This window comes from Ranitomeya imitator, chromosome 3 (assembly GCF_032444005.1).
Source record: "Ranitomeya imitator isolate aRanImi1 chromosome 3, aRanImi1.pri, whole genome shotgun sequence".
Taxonomy (NCBI): domain Eukaryota; kingdom Metazoa; phylum Chordata; class Amphibia; order Anura; family Dendrobatidae; genus Ranitomeya; species Ranitomeya imitator.
The window spans coordinates 542,836,094-542,857,577 of NC_091284.1; the positions used below are offsets into that span (position 1 = coordinate 542,836,094).

A 21,484-nucleotide genomic window follows, 5' to 3' on the forward strand; every position below is an offset into this window, starting at 1 on the left:
CGGCCTGGAGGAATTCGCAAGCCTGCTGTCGTGCTTGCCGACGTCTGGTGCCTAGAGCCCTCAGACAGGGAGATAGGCTGACATCTAGCGCGAAAGGACTCCTGGATGGAGAAAAGAATCCACCAGGCTAACGTGGCCAAAGAAAAACGGCTAAACCCTTCCTGCGACCGTCAGGAAGGCTACTTACCATCGAAAAACCCGAGTAAAGTGTCCAACCTTTGGAAGGACGTTGTCCTCGATACGTACGCACTCGGAGCACTCGCTTCTTCCAGATTATGGAGAACCCATTCCGCTTTGTAGACTAGAGCCAAAGGAGATGAGAGGACGATGCCCCTGCAACAGTGGAGATATAATACCCCTTGGCAACGAGGGGAAGTGGATGGCTAGAGGGCAACCTTGCCTTGATGGTAATAAGGAAAAAAGATAAAGAACAGAACGTCGAGATCTGAAGACTCATCAGGAGGACAAGAACGCAGAGAAAGAAGGGGAGAGACCCTCCCTGATAGAAAAGTCTATCCGGATCAAAAAAGGAGTCCACTGTAAGATGCCCAGGACCATTAAGGTCCCACGGATTTAACGGTACGCGGTAGGGAAGAACTACAGATTGAGGCCTGCGAGAAAGACCATATTTCCAGCTTGAGACAATAAGCCGGAAAAATAATAGTACCGCAAGCGAGAAAAAACCTGACATGACCGGTGCGGGACTCCCGGGATCACTGGGGCCCTACCCGCTTCCGAAAAGATTTCAGACGTAGTGGAAGAGGGGTTATGGAAATTGGTGCCATGGAAGAATAGATCATGCACTGCGATGGACTTGGATCGCGAGACCAAACCATGAACTGGAGTACATTGGCGTTCAGCTTGGACGCCATCCGAACTAGCTCTGGAGTACTCCAGTGAAGGCAGGTCCCATGGAAGACTTCCGAGTGAAGTTCCCACTCACTTGAGGAAAAACCCGGACGGCTGAATATGTCTGCCGCCCAGTGTTCTACTCCAGGGAATGAACTGTTGAGACCACCGAAGATAGATCTCGGCCCATCAGAGAGTGCGAGGTACCTTAGCCATGGCGCTTGACTGTGGGTACTTGCTAGATGGCTAACTTGTGGCACAGCCGAGGCATTATCCAACTGAAGACCCGCCAGAAGGCAGAGGACCTGCTGAAGGAACAGCCGTACCGTTCGGATCTACAGAGAGATGATAGGGAGAAGAAAACTGGCAATGGTATTTCCCAATAGCCATTGGGCCAGGAGAAGGCTCTGGATGAGGAAGGAGCTCAGAGACTACCCTTTGAGAGCCTGATTGACTTGCAGAAAACGAGCGCAGTGAAGGAAACTGCTTCCGTTGACTTCCTTGCCCTCAGAACCCTCCTAGCGAATTGAAAGAACCGAGGGAATGAGAGATCAAGAGCGCAAGCTCCCTGTAGAAGGGCCACGACCTAGACTCGAGAGAGAATAACCATCCTTCTTGGGCAGGATCATCCTCAAAGAGGATCAGCTGGGCTGAGAATGAGGGAAAAAAACTTGTCTAAATTTAGCTGCTAGCCCAATAGAGAGGTAATTGCAAGTGATATAGACGACTCAGCGTAGTCCTAGGAGAGCGGCTACAAAGTCGACCAAATAGGGCAGGACGACCATGCTTCTAAGGTGCAAGAAGCACATGAGAACCGTCATGACCCTTGCGACCACTCTGGTGTGGTAGCCAGGCAGAAGGGCCAGGTCGAGAAAATGCTGTTCGCGAATGGAGAGGCGAAGAGATTATAGTAGAAAGGAGAAATAGGTATATGAGGGTAAGAATCCCGAATGTCGATGGATGCCAGAAAACAACCACGTTTTTCCGTTGAAGTAATGGCTGAGCGGAGGAACTCCATCCGAAAAAAGAAAGAGCCCTGTCAAAGGTTGTTAGAAGTTTGGGGTCCAGGAATGGAGATACTTTTCATTCCCTCCATTTTGGAACCAAGATCCCTTAGATCTAGACTGTCCTGGCCAATGCTTCCACTGCTGGTTGAGCCTGAAGAAGAGATACGATCCCTTGCTAGTCTCCCGCTCAGAAGATTTGATAGGCCAGCTATACTGTGGAACGAAGTAGTTAAGGTCTGGGACCCAGAGACTTTCATTCCCTCCCTTTGGTCAAGCAACCCATGTGGCGGCTAAGGAAGGGTAGAGCGCTGAACCCGAAACCACAAGATGGAACGAACTAGATTTGCTATCCGACCGTCTGTGGAATCTTAATTGATGATACACCGGCCAGGATACTGGTAGGAATACCGCAAGAAATTCTGCCCGGCGAGTCAGCCAAGTGGCAGAATGCGGGACTGTAACCAGCAGGTCTCTGCTATCGACGTGCAGAGAAGAAAATAAGGAAAAAACCTCGATCCACCATCTTCTAGACAGGGACGTGGAGAGGAACCGTCCACTTACTTGCATCTGATACAAAGGAGGGGAAAAACCTCCTTGTTGGGACGCCACAAATGTGTGCCTCAGTACATCCCCAGAATTGAGGTTTCCGAGTGGACAGGGCAGGTTGTGGCGATAGACCTGGATGCAGAAGAAGATACATGGAGGCGACACTCCGTGTGCTCGTCTGATGAAGGTGTGGGGGGAAATCGGAGCCCTTTAAGGGACCCGTCGCCCATAAAATTCCGACCAGGTATGGTATCCTACTTAGAGGTCTTCCAGTGCATCACCCGTCAAATGTTGATGGAGATTTTCTAGAACCTGTACGCTTTTCTAGAACGCTTGCGGCCCCTGCTAGCCGACGGCTCCCATTGTAGGAGAGGGAGCATGTGAGTGCTCCAGAGCTCAGTTAGGGTGACCAGCTTAGGATAGATGATGTGCCCTTAAGACCAGTAAAAACTGGTCATGCGCCTTTAAGACTAGGGGTTACTGGTCATGAGCCTTTAAGACCAGGGAATACTGGTCTTGTGCCTTTAGTAAGATGACATACTGTTCATGTGCCTTTAAAAGCAGGGCATGCTGGACAAGTGCCTTCAAGAACCAGGGCCTACTGGTCATGAGCCCTAAGAGCCAGGACATACTAGTCATGTACCTTTAAATCCAGGAGATAATGGTCATGCCTTAAAACCAGGGTATGCTGGTCATTTGCGATTAAGACCAGGGCGTACTGGTCCTGAGCCTTTAAGTCCAGGGCATAATGGTCACGTGCTTTAAAGACCAGGGCATACTGGTCATGTGCCTTTAAAAGCCAGGGCATACTGGACATGTGCCTATAAGGCTACGTTCACATTGGCGTTCCGCCAATGTGCGTCGCTGTTGCGCCGGCGACGCAGCGGCGACGCGCCCCTATGTTTAACATAGGGGACGCGTGCGTCGTTTTGGTGGCGTTTTTCGCCACGTGCGTCGTTTCCGACGCTAGCGTCGGACGCAAGAAAACGCTACATGTAGCATTTTCTGTGCGTCCGATTTTCGTCGGAAAACGACGCACGCGTCGCAAAACGCACGCGTTTTTGCGCGCGTTTTAGCGTGCGTCGCGCGTTGCGTCGCCGACGCACGGCGGCGCAACGCTAATGTGAACGTAGCCTAAGACCAGGGCATACTGGTCATGTGCCTTGAAAACCAGGACGTACTAGTCATGTGCCTTTAAGACCAGGGCATACTGGTTATTGCGTTTAAGACCAGGGGATACTGGTCACATGCCTTTAAGACCAGAGCATACTGGTCATGTGCCTTGAAAAACCAGGACGTACTAGTCAGGTGCCTTTAAGACCAGGGCATACTGGTTATAGCGTTTAAGACCAGGGGATACTGGTCACGTGCCTTTAAGACCAGGGCATACTGGTCATGTGCCTTTAAGACCAGGAAATACTGGTCACGTGCCTTTAAGACAAGGGCATACTGGTCATGTGCCTTTAAGACCAGGGTATACTGGGCACGTGTCTTTAAGACCAGGGGATACTGGTCACGGTCTATAAGACCAGGGCATGCTGGTCACGTGCCTTTAAGACCAGGAATACTGGTCATGAGAGGAATGTTGGACAAGTGCCTTTAAGACCAGCAAAGCTGGTAATGTGCCATTAAGAACAAGAATGCTGGTCATGCGCCTTTAAGACCAGGGGTGCTGGTCATGTGCCTTTAAGACGAGGGCATACTTGCCATGTGCCTTTAAGACCAGTGCCTACTGGCCATGTGCCTTTAAGACCAGGACATACTGGCCTGATTAAGTACTAAGGAAAAGGAGACCGGCTTCTGGCAGAGCAGAGAATGCTGGGGATGTGACCCTTTAAAAATAGGGGACCCTTAAGACCAGGGAATGCTGGTCCTGGGGTTAATAAAAAGGCATGGAAAGCTGGGGATGCACCTATGGGCCCAGCGACTTCCGGGCAGAGTATCAAATACCAGGGAATGAGTCATGAGACCGGAGGTTAAAAATTAACTTTCGTTGCTGGGAACTCACAGCTCTCCGTTTGCAGGCCTGCACACTGTACTATACATTCTGTAGTTGAAGGAGCACCGGAGATTGCAGCCTTAAGTATATAAAAAACAGGGAAAGCTAGTCCCTTAATGCTGCCAGGATGCGTGCCGGGGGGGGGGGATGGGGGAAGGGATTTACCTTACTCAGAGTCTGAGTCCTCCGTCTAGAATAGCGCTGACTTCAGCGCTGAAAAGCCGCCGGCCGCAGCCCCCTCCAGAAGAAATAGTGACCGCAATGGAGGAAGAGGAAGATGGCCGCCGAGATCTCGTCTGGAACGAGAAGCGCCTGAATAGGGGGGCGGAGCCGCTAGAAAGAAGCAAGCGGTGGGCGGGGCTTCCCGGGATGCGGCCTAAACAGGGCCGAAGCCGGGGACTAAATTTATGGCTTCGGCCGGCGCACACCCGCAGACTGAGGGGAAAAATGCCGCGAAGCTCTGTGGACCCTGTCGCTATGGAGCCCTCCTCTGATCGCCGGAAAAAACCCAAATCTCACGGAGCACTTACCCCAATATGGAGGGGGTGGCAGATGCTGCAGGTAGGAGCTGAGCCCGGGTAGATAGGACGGTGTAGGGTTGGGGAGCCTCCATCCACCATCCCTGCAGAAGGGAGGTGGAGAGGAACAGTCTGCCTCCTTCCATCATCCGCTTTTTCAGTGGTGATGCAGTGGGGGCTGCTCGGACGCCACGCTGGAAGGTTCTCTGTACAGCCGAGGGTAAAACCTGGTGGAACATGGAACATGAAAGAATCCGTCGCCCCATTCGACCGTAGTAAAAAGTAAAAAAACGGTAAAAAAAAGAGTTCTTTGGGTCTGAATAGCAGACCCGTCCGTGTGCCTCCTACGGACACTAAGCAAGAACTGGTTAGCTGGGGGCCAGCAGGAGAGTGTATACTGCAGGGGAGGAGATCACTTTTTCTTTGTATTACTTAGTGTCAGCCTCCTGGTGGCAGCAGCATACACCCATGGTCTGTGTCCCCCAATGAGGCGAAGGAGAAAAGCCAACTGCAGAGCTAAGTAGTCCTATAGAGAATGAATAGACCAGCAGTCGAGCATGAATACTGTTGCTTCAGTCTAAGATAAATGTGTATCATTCTGCTGGTTGGTGCAGGGCCCAGTGGCCAGACTCCCACCAATCAACAAGTTATCATCTCTTGGATATGGAACAACTTGTTTTCACAAGACAACCCTTTAAATATAAGTGCACAGAGGCAAAAAAAAAAGTTTTGATATTTTACAAATAGAAAAAATAAAACTACTTTTTAATTTCATATTTTATATGAAAACAGTGAACTTACATTTCAACTAAATCAATTTTGTTATGCACTTCTATCATGGTTTCAAGGAGCTTCTGTGGAACCTTCAAGTTCTGGAGAACGGAAAGCACACTTTTCTTCTGATTGTCAGCTTCTGGGTGGCTAATATCTCTTACATGAATTAATAAATCCTAATATGCAAAAAAAACAAACAAACAAAACACCAAGACATGATGAAAACAGAGCAAGTATGGACCATCTAGATGAGATCATGAAAATGGTCAATTACTACTGTGAATGTCAGTCTGTTTATAACCCATGTAATTACAAATATATGAAAGATGGCATTCCAAATGATAGCATGTTGTAATATTGTGATTCATCAGATGTTTTGATTAATGGAAATTTATGAGGAGCAATTCTTGATAATTTATCTAATATATAATTGCCTAGAATACTACTTCCTGCAATTTGTGCCAACTTCCTGTCCGGAGATAATGTCCGGAGCTAATGTCCGGAGATAAGTGACGTCAACAGTGTCCAGTGTGTGATTGGTTGCCGCCTGCTGCGAGCGACCAATCAGAAACGTGCCGTACTGTGACACACTCCGCCCGCCATTTTGGTGTGATTTTTGAATTTTTACCTCACAGCAAGTTTCTACTGCGTGGAGGCGGGCCAAGTGACGTTGCTCTTCAAGCTCCTGCCGAATTTCAAGTATATATGGATTCTAGACTCCCGATTCTTTAGAATCGGGCTGCCATCTAGTACATTATAAATGTATGGCAGTACTAGAGCTGATCCAAAAGTATTTAAGGAACTGCAGGTGGAAGGTTCACAACAGCTCAGATCAAGTAGCCATAGACTACCAACATGGCGGCTAGACCAGAGCCACTGCAAACCTCCTACCTACAGGAATCTTGGGCATCACTTCTAATTTGTAGGCCGGCACAAAGAACGTATGGAGTTGCACAGGACCTACTAGTTAGAAGAGACTCTGGGGATTCCTGCAGGTAGGAGGACGATCACACTTGGCTTCCCATGTGGCCAGTGGACCAGGGTCCCACTAATCTTATTCCTTATCTATAGCTCGTCCAATGGGTGAAATAACTACCGGTACTCAATGCCATTTTAATGAAATTCATATTATCGCTAATAAAAAAGCCATTAAAAATAAGACTAAGCCATGGCTTTTAGCCTAGTGTTAGAAGGGTTGTCCACTTTCTAAATCCTTTTTATTAAGAGGCTTCTCGAAGATAAACCAGTCACAAAGGACATCCAATAATCAGCTGTAGTTTGTACAGAAAGCCAGTAACAAATTATCTATTCTTTGCAGTGCAACTGCAAAAACGAAGCAACACGGTGTTCATTACTACCAAAGCATACTTTCAAGTTTTTCAAGTCCTGACGGGGAGACCCACTTCCATGAACACAATAGAAATACTAACAAAAAGTTATAGTAATGCTAAGACTTTCCAGAAGACAGTGGTGCCCAATGTTAAGAGTTGTCAGCGCTGGACTAAGGTCTATGAATACAAGACTTACTGAGTGGATAACATCCTCCAGTGTGGCAGAAAAGGACTCTATCAAATTGTGAGGGAGCTGAGACAGAAATCCAATAGTGTCCACATAAATCACTGGCATACGGCAAGGAAGTAATCCACCATGTGCGGTGACATCAAGAGTGGCAAAGAGCTGGTTTCGTGGATGTAAGTTTGTATCTCCTGTAAGTGCTTGGATTAATGTTGTTTTTCCTGTAATTACACACAATCAGGATTTAAAAGCCTTTTTTAAATGCATACATCATCGGAACTGACCATGTGGCCTATGCCAGCATCGGAGAGTACAATTACTACACTGACCGGAGTTCGTGTAGCCCATTACAGAGATAATTGGAAACTCTCGTCGTCTGCGCTGGGTTCTTAGTAATTTTCTCTTACTCCTCAACTTATCCAAAGCTTTTTTAATCCTCATTTCTCTTTCTTTTAAAAGCCTCTGCTGGACCTCAATGAAGGTTTCACCTGAACAGAAAAAAATACCAATACTGAAATAATACAGTTAAATTAAGAAGTACCGGTATTTCAATTACACGTGTTTTGTTATGCACACACAAAGGAAATAAGTGAGCAAAAGTAGCAAATTCGACATCATTTCACACAAAATTCCGGACAAAAATTATTTTAACCGTTTCTAAATTGTGGATTAACAGCTTTGTTTCAAGCGTGTGATGCTCGTTCAGACTCACCTGTGGCAAATAGTGAAGAGCAAACGTGCTCGGATATCGTGTTATCTCGAGCGTTACCCGAGTACCTTGGGCATGCTCGGATAATATTTTCTAATCCCTGTGGCTTCATGTTTTGCAGTGGAAGACAGCCGCAACACATGCAGCGATCACCTGTTTGTTAGGCAATGCCTGAATATGTAGCGTCCGTCTACCGCAGCGAAACATGCAGCTGCGGGTATTAGAAAATATTATGAATAAATCATAAGAACAAAGCAGTCTTAAAATCCCAAAAATACATTAATGTACAAAATACCGTACTTTATTTCATAATAACAGGTAAAAACAGTAAGCGGGAAATAACCTGCGCCAAATTCAGCACACACAAAAAACAGGACATGTAGTGGCATATGCGGCAAAGCTACTTATCAACTAGCCATGCTAAAGTACAGAAGATGCAAACATGGACATCTACTATATAATTGTCTAAGGGTCACTTCCGTCTGTCTGTCTGTCCCGGAAATCTCGCGTCGCTGATTGACCAATCAGCGACGGGAACAGTCCGGCCAAGAATTAGTCCCTCCCTACTCCCCAGCCGTCAGTGCCCGCTCCATACTACCCTCCAGTCACCGCTCACACAGGGTTAATGGCAGCGTTAAGGGACCGCGTTATGCCACGGTGTAACGCACTCCATTAACAAAGCTATTAACCCTGTGTGAATGTTAAAAATAATGAAGAAAAATAAAAAAATCATTATATACTCACCTTCTGTCGGCCCCCGGATCCAGCGCAGGCCTTTCCCGCTCCTCGCGACGGTCCGGTCCATGCATTGCAGTCTCGCGAGATGATGACGTGCGGTCTCGCGAGATGATGACGTGCGGTCTCGCGAGACCACACGTCATCATCTCGCGAGACCGCAATGCACTCTTGGGAGCAACGGGCACAGTCCGGCCGCGAAATGGCAGCTCCATACTCCCCTGTCGTCAGTGCCCCCTCTATACTCTCCCACCCCCCCCCCAGTCAGCGCTTACCACTCCGACAGCTTTGCTGATTGGTCGCGCCGGGGCTGGGCGCGACCAATCAGCGACATTGCCGCAGGATTTAATTCACGGCTGGGCGCGAGCAATCAGCGAAGTGTGATTTAAATCCCGCGGCAATGTTTGCTGATTGGTCGCGCCGGCTGGGCGCGAGCAATCAGCGAAGCGTGATTTAAATCCAGCGCCAATGTCTCTGATTGGTCGCACCGGCTGGGTGCGAGCAATCAGTGAAGCGGGATTTAAATCCCGCGGCAATGTCTCTGATTGGTAGCGCCCAGCCGGCGCGACCAATCAGAGACATTGCCGCGGGATTTAAATCCCGCTTCACGGATTGCTCGCACCCAGCCGGCGCGACCAATCAGCGAAGCGGTATTTAAATCCCGTGGCAATGTCTGATTGGTAGCGCCCAGCCGGCGCGACCAATCAGCAAAGCGGGATTTAAATCCCGCACCAATGTCCCTGATTGGTGGCGCTGGCTGGGCGCGAGGAATCAGCGAAGCGGGATTTAAATCCCGCGGCAATGTGTCTGATTGGTCACGCCGGCTGGATGTGGCAGCTATATACTATGTGGCTGCTATATACTACGTGGCTGTGCTATATACTACGTGGCTGCTATATACTACGTGGCTGCTATATACTACGTGGCTGTGCTATATACTACGTGGCTGTGCTATATACTATGTGGCTGTGTTATATACTACGTGGCTGCTATATACTATGTGGCTGTGTTATATACTATGTGGCTGTGTTATATACTACGTGGCTGTGTTATATATTACGTGGCTGTACTATATCCTGCACCCCGAACCCCCGACATCCAGTGCCCCGAGCCCCTTGCATCCTGCGACCAATCAGTGACAGACGCAGTCCAGCCGCGAATTGACGCAGGATTTAAACCACACTCTGCTGATTGGTCGCGCCCGGCCGGCCGTGACCAATCAGCGATATTGGCGTGGTATTTAAACACCGCTTCGGTCATTGGTCGTGCCCGGCCGCGACCAGTGACAGGCGCAGTCCGGCCGCGAATTGGCGCCAGAATTAAACCACGCTTCGTTGATCGGCCAGCCGGGCGTGACCAATCAGCGATATTGGCGTGGTATTTAAACACCGCTTCGGTCATTGGTCGTGCCCGGCCGGCCGCGACCAATCAGCGACAGGCGCAGTCCGGCCGCGAATTGGCGCCAGATTTAAACCACGCTTCGCTGATCGGCCAGCCGTGCGCGACCAATCAGTGATATTGGCGCGAAATTTAACCCCCACTCACAGCACGACGTACATACATACATATTCTAGAATACCCGATGCGTTAGAATCGGGCCACCATCTAGTATTATATAATTATGAAGTTACCATGAACAAACAGCATTGCTACTCGTGGCATACTATTAGAGGCAAGTGCAACAAGTATACATACCAGGCAGCAAGTTGTCGGGCCACACAGGAACACACTCCCATCCACCCCAAAGCGCGTTTCGGCGAGTACCTTCCTCAGGGGGCGCCATCTTTTGTACTTTAGCATGGCTAGTTGAGGAGTAGCATTGCCACATATGCCACTACATGTCCTGTTTTTTGTGTGTGCTGAACGTGGCGCAGGTTATTTCCCACTTACTGTTTTTACCTGTTATTATGAAAAAGTATTTTGTACGTTAATATATTTTTGGGACTTTAAGACTGCTTTGTTCTTATGATTTATTCTTAGTGAATACGCAGTTAGTCTGATATGGTCCTATCCAGTCATTTTTTATATCTTTTGATATTTATTATGGATTTACATTGGAAATTTACATGGAAATCATTGTAGACTGTTTATGTTTTCCATATATTTTCTGTCATTAGAAAATATTAGCAGAGCACACCCAAGATACTCGGATAGCAGCCGAGCGTAATGGGATAATGCGCACGCTCATCACTAGTGGCAAGTAACAGATGAGGGCAATTATGAAAATCACACCTGAAACCACAAAAAAAATAGTAAATGTTGCCTCAATCTTTGCATTGTGTGTCTGTGTGTGCCACACTAAGCACGGAGAACAGAAACTTAAGTGAACTGTCTGAGGACTTGAGAACCAAAATTGTTGAACAGTGTCAAGGCTACAAGTCCAATTCCATCTTGATGTTCCTTTGTACACTGTGCACAACACATATTTCAATGTTGTTAGTGGTCCTTTGTGGTTGGTAAGAAAAAGTGAAAAATATACTTTATATTTTTCTTTACATTGTTCCCTGATGACAGCACAAAAAAAAAAAAATTTAAAACTAAATATTAAGCCCCATGCATTACAAAAGAAGGCAAAAATGAAGTGATAGAGAAAACAGAATTTTTGGTTGCTAACAGTAAAATCTGTTTCTCGGAGCCTTCATTGGGGGGACACAGGAAACCATACATGTATGCTGCTGCCACTAGGAAGCTGACACCATGCACAAAAAAGTTAGCTCCTCCTCCATAGTGTACACCCCACCGAACGACACTGGGATAATCAGTTAGTGAGAAAGCAGTAGGAGAAGCAAACATGTAAAAGAGAATAAAACACACAAACTCAAACTGTAACAGTAAAATACAGTAAACAGAGCTGTTCAACATGAGAGGGTTCTATGTCCCCCAATGAAGGCTCCGTGAAACAGATTTTACGGCAAGCAACCAAAAATCCTCTTTTCTCTATCGCTTCATTGGGGGGACACAGGAAACCATGGGACATCCATGGGACATCCCAAAGCAGTAAACAAGGGGACGGAACAGTAGACAACTCCAAACAGGTCGGAGAACTCACCAACGCCGCCTGCAAGGTCTTTCTACCCAAGCTGGCATCCGCCGAAGCGTAGGCATGGACCCTGAAAAAAAAACATTTGCAAACATGTTGACAACTGATTACTGCTCTGCAGAGCTGCAGGGCGGAGGTCCTATGTGTACCGCCAGGAGGCCCCACTGCCCTTGTAGAGTGTGCCTTAAACCCAGAAGAAGGCGCTCTGCTCTGACCGGTAAGCCTACAATTGCCATCCAGATACAACGAGCAATAGTCGACCTGTAGGCCAGAAGGCCTCTAGTGCACACGCCCATGTTCTGAAAAGGGGGGGGGAGCCTTAGCCGGAAGACGCACGTCACCCTGACCAGGTAATCTGATGAGAGAGTGCTACGGAGGATGAGTCCGAGAAGCATGAAAGGAAGGGAATCAAGAATGACGGACAGAGCCATGATAAGAACGTCGTCGAGCTACGGGAAGAGCACTGAACCTGTGATGCACAGATTATGCAAAACCACTGTCACTGTTTCTGCGAGACTCTGGGAGTGGTCGAGAGCCCGAAAAAGAAGACGACAAAATGAAAATGGACCCGCACCTTCCAAAACGCAGGAGTCTCTAATGCCCTGAAGAAAAAGGGACATGGATAAATGCTTCCATGGAACAAACAGACTCTTCGGTTCAGCAATCTTCGATCCACGTTGAGCCATGCGGTGGAAAATCCACCAGGACTGTTCCTGGGAGATCTACCCCTTGAGTCACAGAAAAACCCAGAGGAGGATTTAAAGGAGACCTTTTTCCTAACTTGGCGAGCCTGTGACTTCCCTTGAAAGGAGAACTCCGACGAAAGGGAACGTTGAAAGTGCCGAAAACCACGTGACAAAGGAGAACGACAAGGTTTAGCCTTAGGAAGGGGAGAAGGAGAGAGCTCGTCTCTCCGGTGGCCTCCTTAATAAATTTGGTCCAACTTGGGGCCAAACAGATGGAAACCCTGGAAAGGCAAGTTGGTAAGGGACTAGGATAAGTCTGTCTGCCACGCCTTAGGCCACATGGTCCTTTGGATGGCCACGATATTGCTGGGTGTCCAAGCAGCACATGCAGCGGCGTCCAAGGAGACGGATACCATGTTCTTCTCTGCAAGAGAAATCTGGTCTGCGAGGTTGGCCAATTCCTCTGGTCGCGCTCCAGAATGAATGCCCCGATTGAGCAGCTTAGCCCATGCGGCTATAGACTTTGCCACCCAAGAGGACGCGCAGAGGCGGCCGCTTCAAAGGCTGACCTTGCCAAGGACTATGAGCCTGTCATTGGTATCCTTGAGGGATGCTCCATATGGGAGAGGAAGGACCGTACTGGTGGAAAGTCTGGAAACCGGAGGGTCCACAGTCAAAGAAGTGGTCCAGTTCTCAGTGAGGTCAGGAGAGAAGGCATACGACACTGAGGCGCTTCCCTCTTTAGAAGAGGCTGGTTGGTTGTCCCATTCCTTGGAAAGTAGCTCTTCAAATTCAGTATGAAGGGCAAAGACCTTAGGAGTTGATCTCGACTGTCTAAACGAAACCAACTTTTATGCGGGATTCATACCGGTATCCTTAATGTTAAAGGTCTAGTTGACTGCCATGATGAAGCTCTGGACCATGTCTCTGCTATTAGAGGTGCGGTAAGAATCCGAGTAATTGTCAGACGGTACATGCGAAACCACCACAGCTGACTCTGGGGAAGAGGACAGGGAAAAATATGTCTGCTGGTGGAGGCCAGAGGGAGAAATGGAGCGGGAGGAAGAAGTAGAATGGCCCTTGCTGGTAGGCATAGCCGGAGAGGCCTGCGATCCGCTAGTAATGGCGGAGGTGGGAAGAGACAAACTGTCAAGAGAGGACACCAGGATCTGGGACACCCTGGTGAGGTCCGTGGCAGATTGCGACAGAGAGGTAGCCCACACTGGGATAGGGGCACCACTCTCTCCTGGAGCAGAAGGACTCCTGGGAAACTGGCACAGTGGGGCTGCTGCAGTCCTGACAGAAGGGAGACGACTGACCTGAAGGGAGTTTACATTTATGTGAGCAGGTTGCGGGATGCAGTGACGGACAGGAGGCAGAGAAAAGGTGAACAACTTTACGTAACAGGAGATACTCCACGCAGGGAGGTAATGGGCTAAACAGGGGAATAAACAGTACAGTTTGTAAATAAAATTCAGGGATAAAGAGCAACAGATAGAGCAACGGCAGTTCTGTTGAATTCTGGCTGAAGTCAGTAGCTCCTCAGACTATGAAGTCAATAGCGCCAACAACGGCAGGCACGGTGTCTTTTCCAGTGGTATCTGTAAACAACGCCTCGTCTTTTGGCGACAGCGGTTGGTCTCCGGTAACTTCAGCTGCCCCTAGTCCATATGCTGAAGTGGCTGGCAAGGGTACGGGCCACAGTCCAGTAGAGCCCAAGGTGGCTCAGCAAATATAAACTGGCAAAATCAGGGTCTCCCGTGAGCGGAAAAGTATATGCTGGTAAGGTGGGTTACACAAGTCTATCCAGTACTCTGTTCTCTCTTTGCAGCACGTGCGCTGTACTCACGATCATGAAGCACATGGCACCTCGATCTCTGTCAGCTACTGGGCGCACTTCAGTTTCCTCTCTATGCTGCGCGCTGCCTGTTCCCGCCAAGACTGAAGCGCCGACATGCACTGGCGCGCTGCTTCTCCAGCGGGGCGCTGCACTCGATCTCCCTGTCAGTAAGCACACAGTACTCACTAGCCCGGGACGTTCAACACCTCGCTCCGTGGTGACCAACGGGCACACTGCACGTCTCTCCTCACAGTCTCTGTCAGCGATGGCGGGGGAGCTCGAGTGCAGGCCTGCACGATGATGGTGCTCCCAGGATGGAGCACTCCTCTCCCTGGCTGCTGCTGATGCTCTCAGGACGGAGCACTTCTCTACCTGGCTGCTGTTGCCCTCAGCACAGCGGTCCCTCTGCAGACAGCGGGACAACCTCTCCGTGCGGCCTGTCCCGGGATGCCGCCAAACTGCCCTCTGCTGTACACGCTTTCTGCTTTATCTCTCCCCACCCCCCTAGGTCAGGAGGAAGGTCCAGCTTGCTATTGCTTCCCCCCCCCCCTGAAACAGTAGATCCAGCCTCAACAGTTCCGGCCCCGGCAAGCAGGTACCCGCGCTTCCTGTCTTAGCAGTGAACACTGCAGACTCCCACACAGCACGCTGCCACACCGATCTCCTCTATCCAGATGACTGATGAAGGTCATGTATTGACCAAAATATCTCATTTATTTCTGGAATTTCTTCACTCAAACAAGTTCTTGAACACACCTATACGAGTGCCAAGCACTTCTACATCACAAAGTGCCTGACAAGAGCAGAAGAAGAAGAGGAAGTAGGAGGGCGAGAGCGCTCTCCTTTAGAGATATGCGTGATAAGAAGCAGTCCCACTTACTGATGGTCCCAGAAGGTTAGGGGACAGAGAGCTGAGGAGAGTGTCATTCTGCAAAGCAGAGATACTCACAGGAAAAATCAGGTCTTGAAGAACTGCTCCCAGGCTTTAGTCCAGGAGAAACAAAGAAGGCTGCAGGGCGATTGCCAAAAAAGGGGGGTGTGGGCTGAAAAGCCCGCTCACTGAGTAAAGAGGCAGAGAAAACCTCTCAATGGAGTCGGGAGGAGTGGACGGAGTTAACCGCCAGAGCCAGGAAGAGGTGGTGTGTCATCAACAGGCGGGAGAAAAACCAGTCCGAAGACACTGCGGAGGAGGCAGGGCCAAATGCCGGGACTAGGCCGCGCTGAAGCCAGGGCCTAAAATAGTGGCAGAGGCCTCGGGAGCAGGGGAGGGTGGTGCCGTGGCTCGGAAGCAAAGATCCAGTACTGAGGACAGTGTCAAACATCACACTGTCAGGTAAACGCTAGAATAAAGGCAGAAACATACAGAGTAGAAACCCCTGAATAAAAATTTTTGGGAATAGAGGGAAAGGGAGGGAAGGAGGGGGGGGGGGGGGAGACTCATCCATCTTCTTCTATGTCTTCTTATCTTCATCTTTCTTTATCCTCTTTTTTCTTCATTACTCAGATCTTCACCTCTGACACCTCTGGACTGGAATCTGGCTGAGAGAGAGAAATAGAGATGTACCTCTCCTGCAGACGTCCAAGAATCTGAGTATGAGGGAAGTCCATGCCTCCTTACGCCGACCTTACGCCGATAGGCTCTAGTGGCCGAGTGGGTAGGAGACGGGGGGCCAGGACCAAAAATGGGTCACCTAAAACACTCTTCTGTGTTAGGGGCTGGGGTCCTGACGACTAGACATATTAGGATGCGGGGTGGCAGTACATGCCGTACTCCTAGTTTCTACGTGGGAATACAGTTGTGACTGTTCATACTGTATCCCTCCAGAGGTAAAAAAGAAGATCCCTCTGGAAAGAAACAACGAACACTGAGGTAGATATGGGTCCAATAAAAAGACCCGTTGTCCACCTCCTACTGACACGAAGCTGAACTGATTATCCCAGTGCCAGTCAGTGGGGGCGGAGGAGGAGCTACATTTTTTTGTGTATAGTTTCAGCCTCCTAGTGGCAGCAGCATACACCCATGGTTTACTGTGTTCCCCCTATGAAGCGAAAGAGAAAAACATTTTAACATTGCAACAAGAAAAACATTATGGAGCTGTTAAAAGAGCATGTAAGTTAATATGAAAATGTAATTGGTCAGGATGAAAAGGGGGTTATGAGGGAGACTGGTCTGGTCATGAATTGACTGATCAAAAACTTGGTATCACTAATTAGACTGACTCAAAAGAATAAAGTTATTTATTCACATTGTTTCAAGTTATATAATGCATTACGGGCCAGATTAACTATAACATTTGCGCCTGTTTTTTTAATTGAGTTTTTACACCTTTACTATACTATACTTTTTTTTATTGGTTTTATTTTATGCTCACCACTATGGGCTGAGCTTTGAGTTTTCAGATGATTCAGTTGCAAATGTACTCCAGTCCCCCCAAAATGATTTTTTTAATGTATGCCAGTTATTTTGGTGAGATTTTTGCATTCAAAACATGCAACTGAAACACAAAGGAAAAAAAAACAAAATACCGCATGCGCCATTTTTTAAGAATTTGCCGCTAAACACCAACAATGAATACCACCAGGCAGGTAAAAAAGAAAAGTGACTTGGGAAAAAAAAAAGCATATGATGAATCAGGGCCATGCTCTCCAAAATGGTGGCTACTTTTGGCTATGTTAGAGAAAAAATAAAAGTTCTAGCTTTCAGAATGCAAAGTTAGAAAAAAAACACCACTACATCCTTCAGCAGAATAATTTACATGATTTAGGGTGTGCATACCTGATCCCATGATATATCGAGATCCACCACCCTGCTGGTCTAAGTGAGCCGTTTCATTCTTAAGTCTAGTCCTGTGGGAGATATTTCACAATTAATAAACTTTTTCAAGAAATAAAAAAGAAGGGCGTAATAAATTAATTTAGATTCAAAACAGTTTTTGTAAGTGGTAAGTACTAATATCAAACTTATTGTCCATCAAAAAATACAAAAAGGAAATAGAATGTTTACTTTTAAATATAACAGCTAAGATAAGGCTAAACATGGCTAATAAGAGTGTCACCTTCAGAATACATATTAAACAAGTTGCAAGTTGATATGGGGACTTACCAGTCCTTTACATTTTAACTGTGCAGTGTCTAATATATGTGCTGCAGTGGGTCCGTGGCATGGCCGAGGGCTCAGTACACAGTTATGCCCACCTCAATTAGCATTTCCTTCACTTCTGATTGACAGTGCACGCTTGCCTTGAGTGATTGCTGCCTGAATTCCTAAATTTAGCCTGCATGTCTTTTTTCTTTTTTTTTTTTAAATTGTACTTTATTAAAAACATTTTTTTCAATTCTTACAAGAAAACTAACAAATTTAAAAATTTCTCTATTATTTATAGGTGGGTCAACCAATATTGTTCTACAATAATACTTCAACTTTTCAGTTAAACATTTTCAAGTATATAAATAATATAAAGTGTAAAAGCTCATGAATGAACAAACAAAAACTCGGACAAAAGAAAAATAGAGGGGAGAATGATATAGAACGTCTGACCCATTGTTATCCATCCCATAGAGGTCATATATTGAACATGGCCCAAAATAAATCCCGAGGAAACTAAATAAGGTTAAATCTCTCTACATTATAGCCATTAACCCCTTTACCCCCAAGGGTGGTTTGCACGTTAATGACCGGGCCAATTTTTACAATTCTGACCACTGTCCCTTTATGTTATAACTCTGGAACGCTTCAACGGATCCCAGTGATTCTGACATTGTTTTCTCGTGACATATTGTACTTCATGATAGTGGTAAAATTTCTTTGATATTACCTGCGTTTATTTGTGAAAAAAACGGAAATTTGGCAAAAATTTCGCAGTTTTCCAACTTTGAATTTTTATGCAATTAAATCACAGAAATATGTCACACAAAATACTTAATAAGTAACATTTCCCACATGTCTACTTTACATCACCACAATTTTGGAACCAAAATTTTTTTTGTTAGGGAGTTATAAGGGTTAAAAGTTGACTAGCAATTTCTCATTTTTACAACACCATTTTTTTTTTAGGGACCACATCTCATTTAAAGTCATTTTGAGGGGTCTATATGATAGAAAATAACCAAGTGTGACACCATTCTAAAAACTACACCCCTCAAGGTGCTCAAAACCACATTCAAGAAGTTTATTAACCCTTCTGGTGCTTCACAGGAATTTTTGGAATGTTTAAATAAAAATGAACATTTAACTTTTTTCATAAAAAATTTACTTCAGCTCCAATTTGTTTTATTTTACCAAGGGTAACAGGAGAAAATGGACCCCAAAAGTTGTTGTACAATTTGTCCTGAGTACGCCGATACCCCATATGTGGGGGTAAACCACTGTTTGGGCGCATGACAGAGCTCGGAAGGGAAGGAGCGCCATTAGACTTTTCAATGCAAAATTGACTGGAATCGAGATGGGACGCCATGTTGCGTTTGGAGTGCCCCTGATGTGCCTAAACATTGAAACCCCCCACAAGTGACACCATTTTGGAAAGTAGACCCCCTAAGGAACTTAGTAAACCCACAGTCCAAAATATTAGTTGCAGTCACTTTGACAGGAATAAATACATATCCTGGCATGAAATCCCATGTCAGGAAAGAAGTGAAGGAGAAGGAAATTATTTTCAATAAAAAAGTAAATTTTATTACATGAATATATAAATCTGTATACAAAACAATAAAAATAAGTGATGAAAAAGAACAGGAGGGGGGTGGGGTTGGAAAAAACACCAGACTACACACGGGATCAATAGCACCAAACAATTGGCAGACTCCAAGAATGTAATAAGAGCAGGAAGCCCAAAATATAAAGCTATGTAGCGATATGGGCTATAGCAAACATATTAGCGGCACAGCCACAACACAAAATATAATTGTAGATATAAGGCTTATATTAGTGAAAAAGTGCACATATCCTGGAAAATGAGCTGCCACTTGGAACAAAATAGCAGAACAAGGAGGATATTAGTGATGCGACCTCATATATATTTTGTAGAAAGGAACATAAACCAGCTCACCCGTGATGCAAGAACCAAATCTCGGGAGCACGGACCCGCTGTGTCAGGCGTATAAGATCCAAAAAAAGAAAGGAATGTCCAGCTTCACCGATTCCGTAAAAAAGAGTTTTCTTTATTCACATACTTTAAACTTGGAGGATACAGACTTCAGCACAACCATATGGGTAAGAATCTCAACGCGTTTCTGGAGACTAGGCTCCCTTAATCATGACAAGGGAGCCTAGTCTCCAGAAACGCGTTGAGATTCTTACCCATATGGTTGTGCTGAAGTCTGTATCCTCCAAGTTTAAAGTATGTGAATAAAGAAAACTCTTTTTTTACAGAATCGGTGAAGCTGGACATTCCTTTCTTTTTTTGGACCTCATATATATACCTATAGCAGGAGGAATAATATAATGGCTGCCAGAGGAAACAATACCTACATAACAGTGCAGAGCAAAAAAAAGACACAGGAAACCAGGGAATATAAACGGAGTTGTTAATACACCTGGTGTGTGCGAACACTAACTAATGCCTAAGAAGGTCTGCATAGTTTATTGAAAAGGCTTAGCCGAACAAAGGTGATAAATATTACCTGCAATATAGATGTAAATGAGAAGGGAGGGCTGTGCCTGCTTGGAGGTGCCGGTGCCGTGATCCCGAGCCCGACGAGCGCCATTTCGCACAAGCTTCTTCAACAGGGGCGTAATGATAGTGAAAGGCATGGGAACTATATACAGAACTGCAGTGCTGTAACCCCCTGCGGGGGTCTCAGGGAAGCCCGCAGGGAGCCCCCTCTCTGCGCGATGCTTCCCTATACCGCCGACACATCATGTTTGATCGCGGTGTGCCGGGGGTGGTCCGTGACCGTTCCTGGCACATAGTGCCGAATGTCAGCTGCGATAGGCAGCTGACACGCGGCCGCGATTGGCCGCGCTCCCCCGGTGAGCGCGGCCGATCGCGTATGACGTACTGTCCCGTCGGTGGTCATACGGGCCCACCCCACCTCGACGGGATAGTACATCATATGTCAGAAAGGGGTTAAGGGCTGCCCGGTACTCAAAATTCCTGATATCCTTCATGCTAGAATATAGATCTAGTTGAGGAGGTGGAGAGGTTTGCTTCCAGTGGTGGGCAATCCAACAGCATGCTGCTGGATTGCAATCTAATGGATCTCTTGGATATGGACTCAGAAAATATTTAAATAGAAAGAGCTGAGGATCTAGAGACATCTACTTTGAAAACTTGCTTAGTGAGGAGTTGGACTTTCACCCAAAACAGTTTATAGGGCAGTCCCAAAAAATAAGAAAAATAGAACCTCTACACCAGCGCACCGCCAGCAAATGGGAGGAATAGAAGGGTTCATTTTATGTAAAAATTTAGGCATGTGTTACCAGAGAAAGGATTTTGTACTGGTTTTCATTGTATGAAATACAAGATGCAGTCTTGGCTACTCTGGCCCAATTATTTCTCCACTCTACCATGGTCCGTGTTTTACCCAGGTATTCCTCCCATTTGAGCATATAGTAGTGTCTAAGGAATCTGTGTCTGTACAATATTGTAAATACTACATACTAAACCTCTTGTTGTTGAAGTATTCTTGCATAGTCTCTCTAAGGAAGTAGGAATGGAGGTCTGCAGACCATGGAGTAATGCCTAATCTTAATGTATTGGAATAATGAAAGAATGGAGAGAACTTTTTTTTTTTCAGCTCATCATAGGAAAGTAAGCTTTGCGTTTTATAGTTGACTATGTCAGCGAAGTTAAACAAACCAGTCTGAGTCCATACCCCGGTCATTAAGTCGCTCAGACTTTCAGGGAAATTCGGATGAAAAAGGAAGTAAGAGCGGAGATCGGTGATGCCAGATTTTATTTTTTTTTTTTTTTTTTTTTGAGGCGACCCTCCATATATTTCTATTGTGCATCATTGGGAGTAATAGGTCTATTGAAGGAAGACTGTAAGCCTCATTCCAGATCAGGGAATTGGGGCGAGCTGGGTATAACCATAACTTTTCAGTCTCCATTTATTTCGTATAGGCAAGTGTAGATGATCACAATGAAATCGTGCGGAGGTACGAGGCCCAATAATAATAAACAACATAACCGACTTTGGAATTCTATGACGTCTTCCTGCCCATATGAAATTTAAAATGACTGCCTGAAAAGCACATAAATCCTAGAATGAGACCGATATGGGTAAAGTCTCAAAAAGATATAAAACTTTTGGGAGAGGTCATTTTTA

At 46.5% G+C, this 21,484-nt stretch overlaps 1 protein-coding gene across 3 annotated transcripts in view; it reads right to left on the reverse strand.

The window, feature by feature from the left end:
* Positions 1 to 21,484, reverse strand: part of LOC138670476 (putative GTP-binding protein 6) — a 67,242-nt gene that overhangs the window by 25,989 nt on the left and 19,769 nt on the right. For 2 of the 3 annotated variants that reach the window (XM_069757864.1, XM_069757863.1), the window contains 4 exons: positions 16,995 to 17,065; positions 7,538 to 7,696; positions 7,221 to 7,429; positions 5,721 to 5,869 (listed from right to left, as the gene is read on the reverse strand). In XM_069757864.1, the coding sequence (XP_069613965.1) occupies positions 5,721 to 5,869; positions 7,221 to 7,429; positions 7,538 to 7,696; positions 16,995 to 17,065 (588 nt within the window). The remainder of the gene's footprint in view (positions 1 to 5,720; positions 5,870 to 7,220; positions 7,430 to 7,537; positions 7,697 to 16,994; positions 17,066 to 21,484) is intronic. The other variant, XM_069757865.1, reaches the window with a different exon arrangement.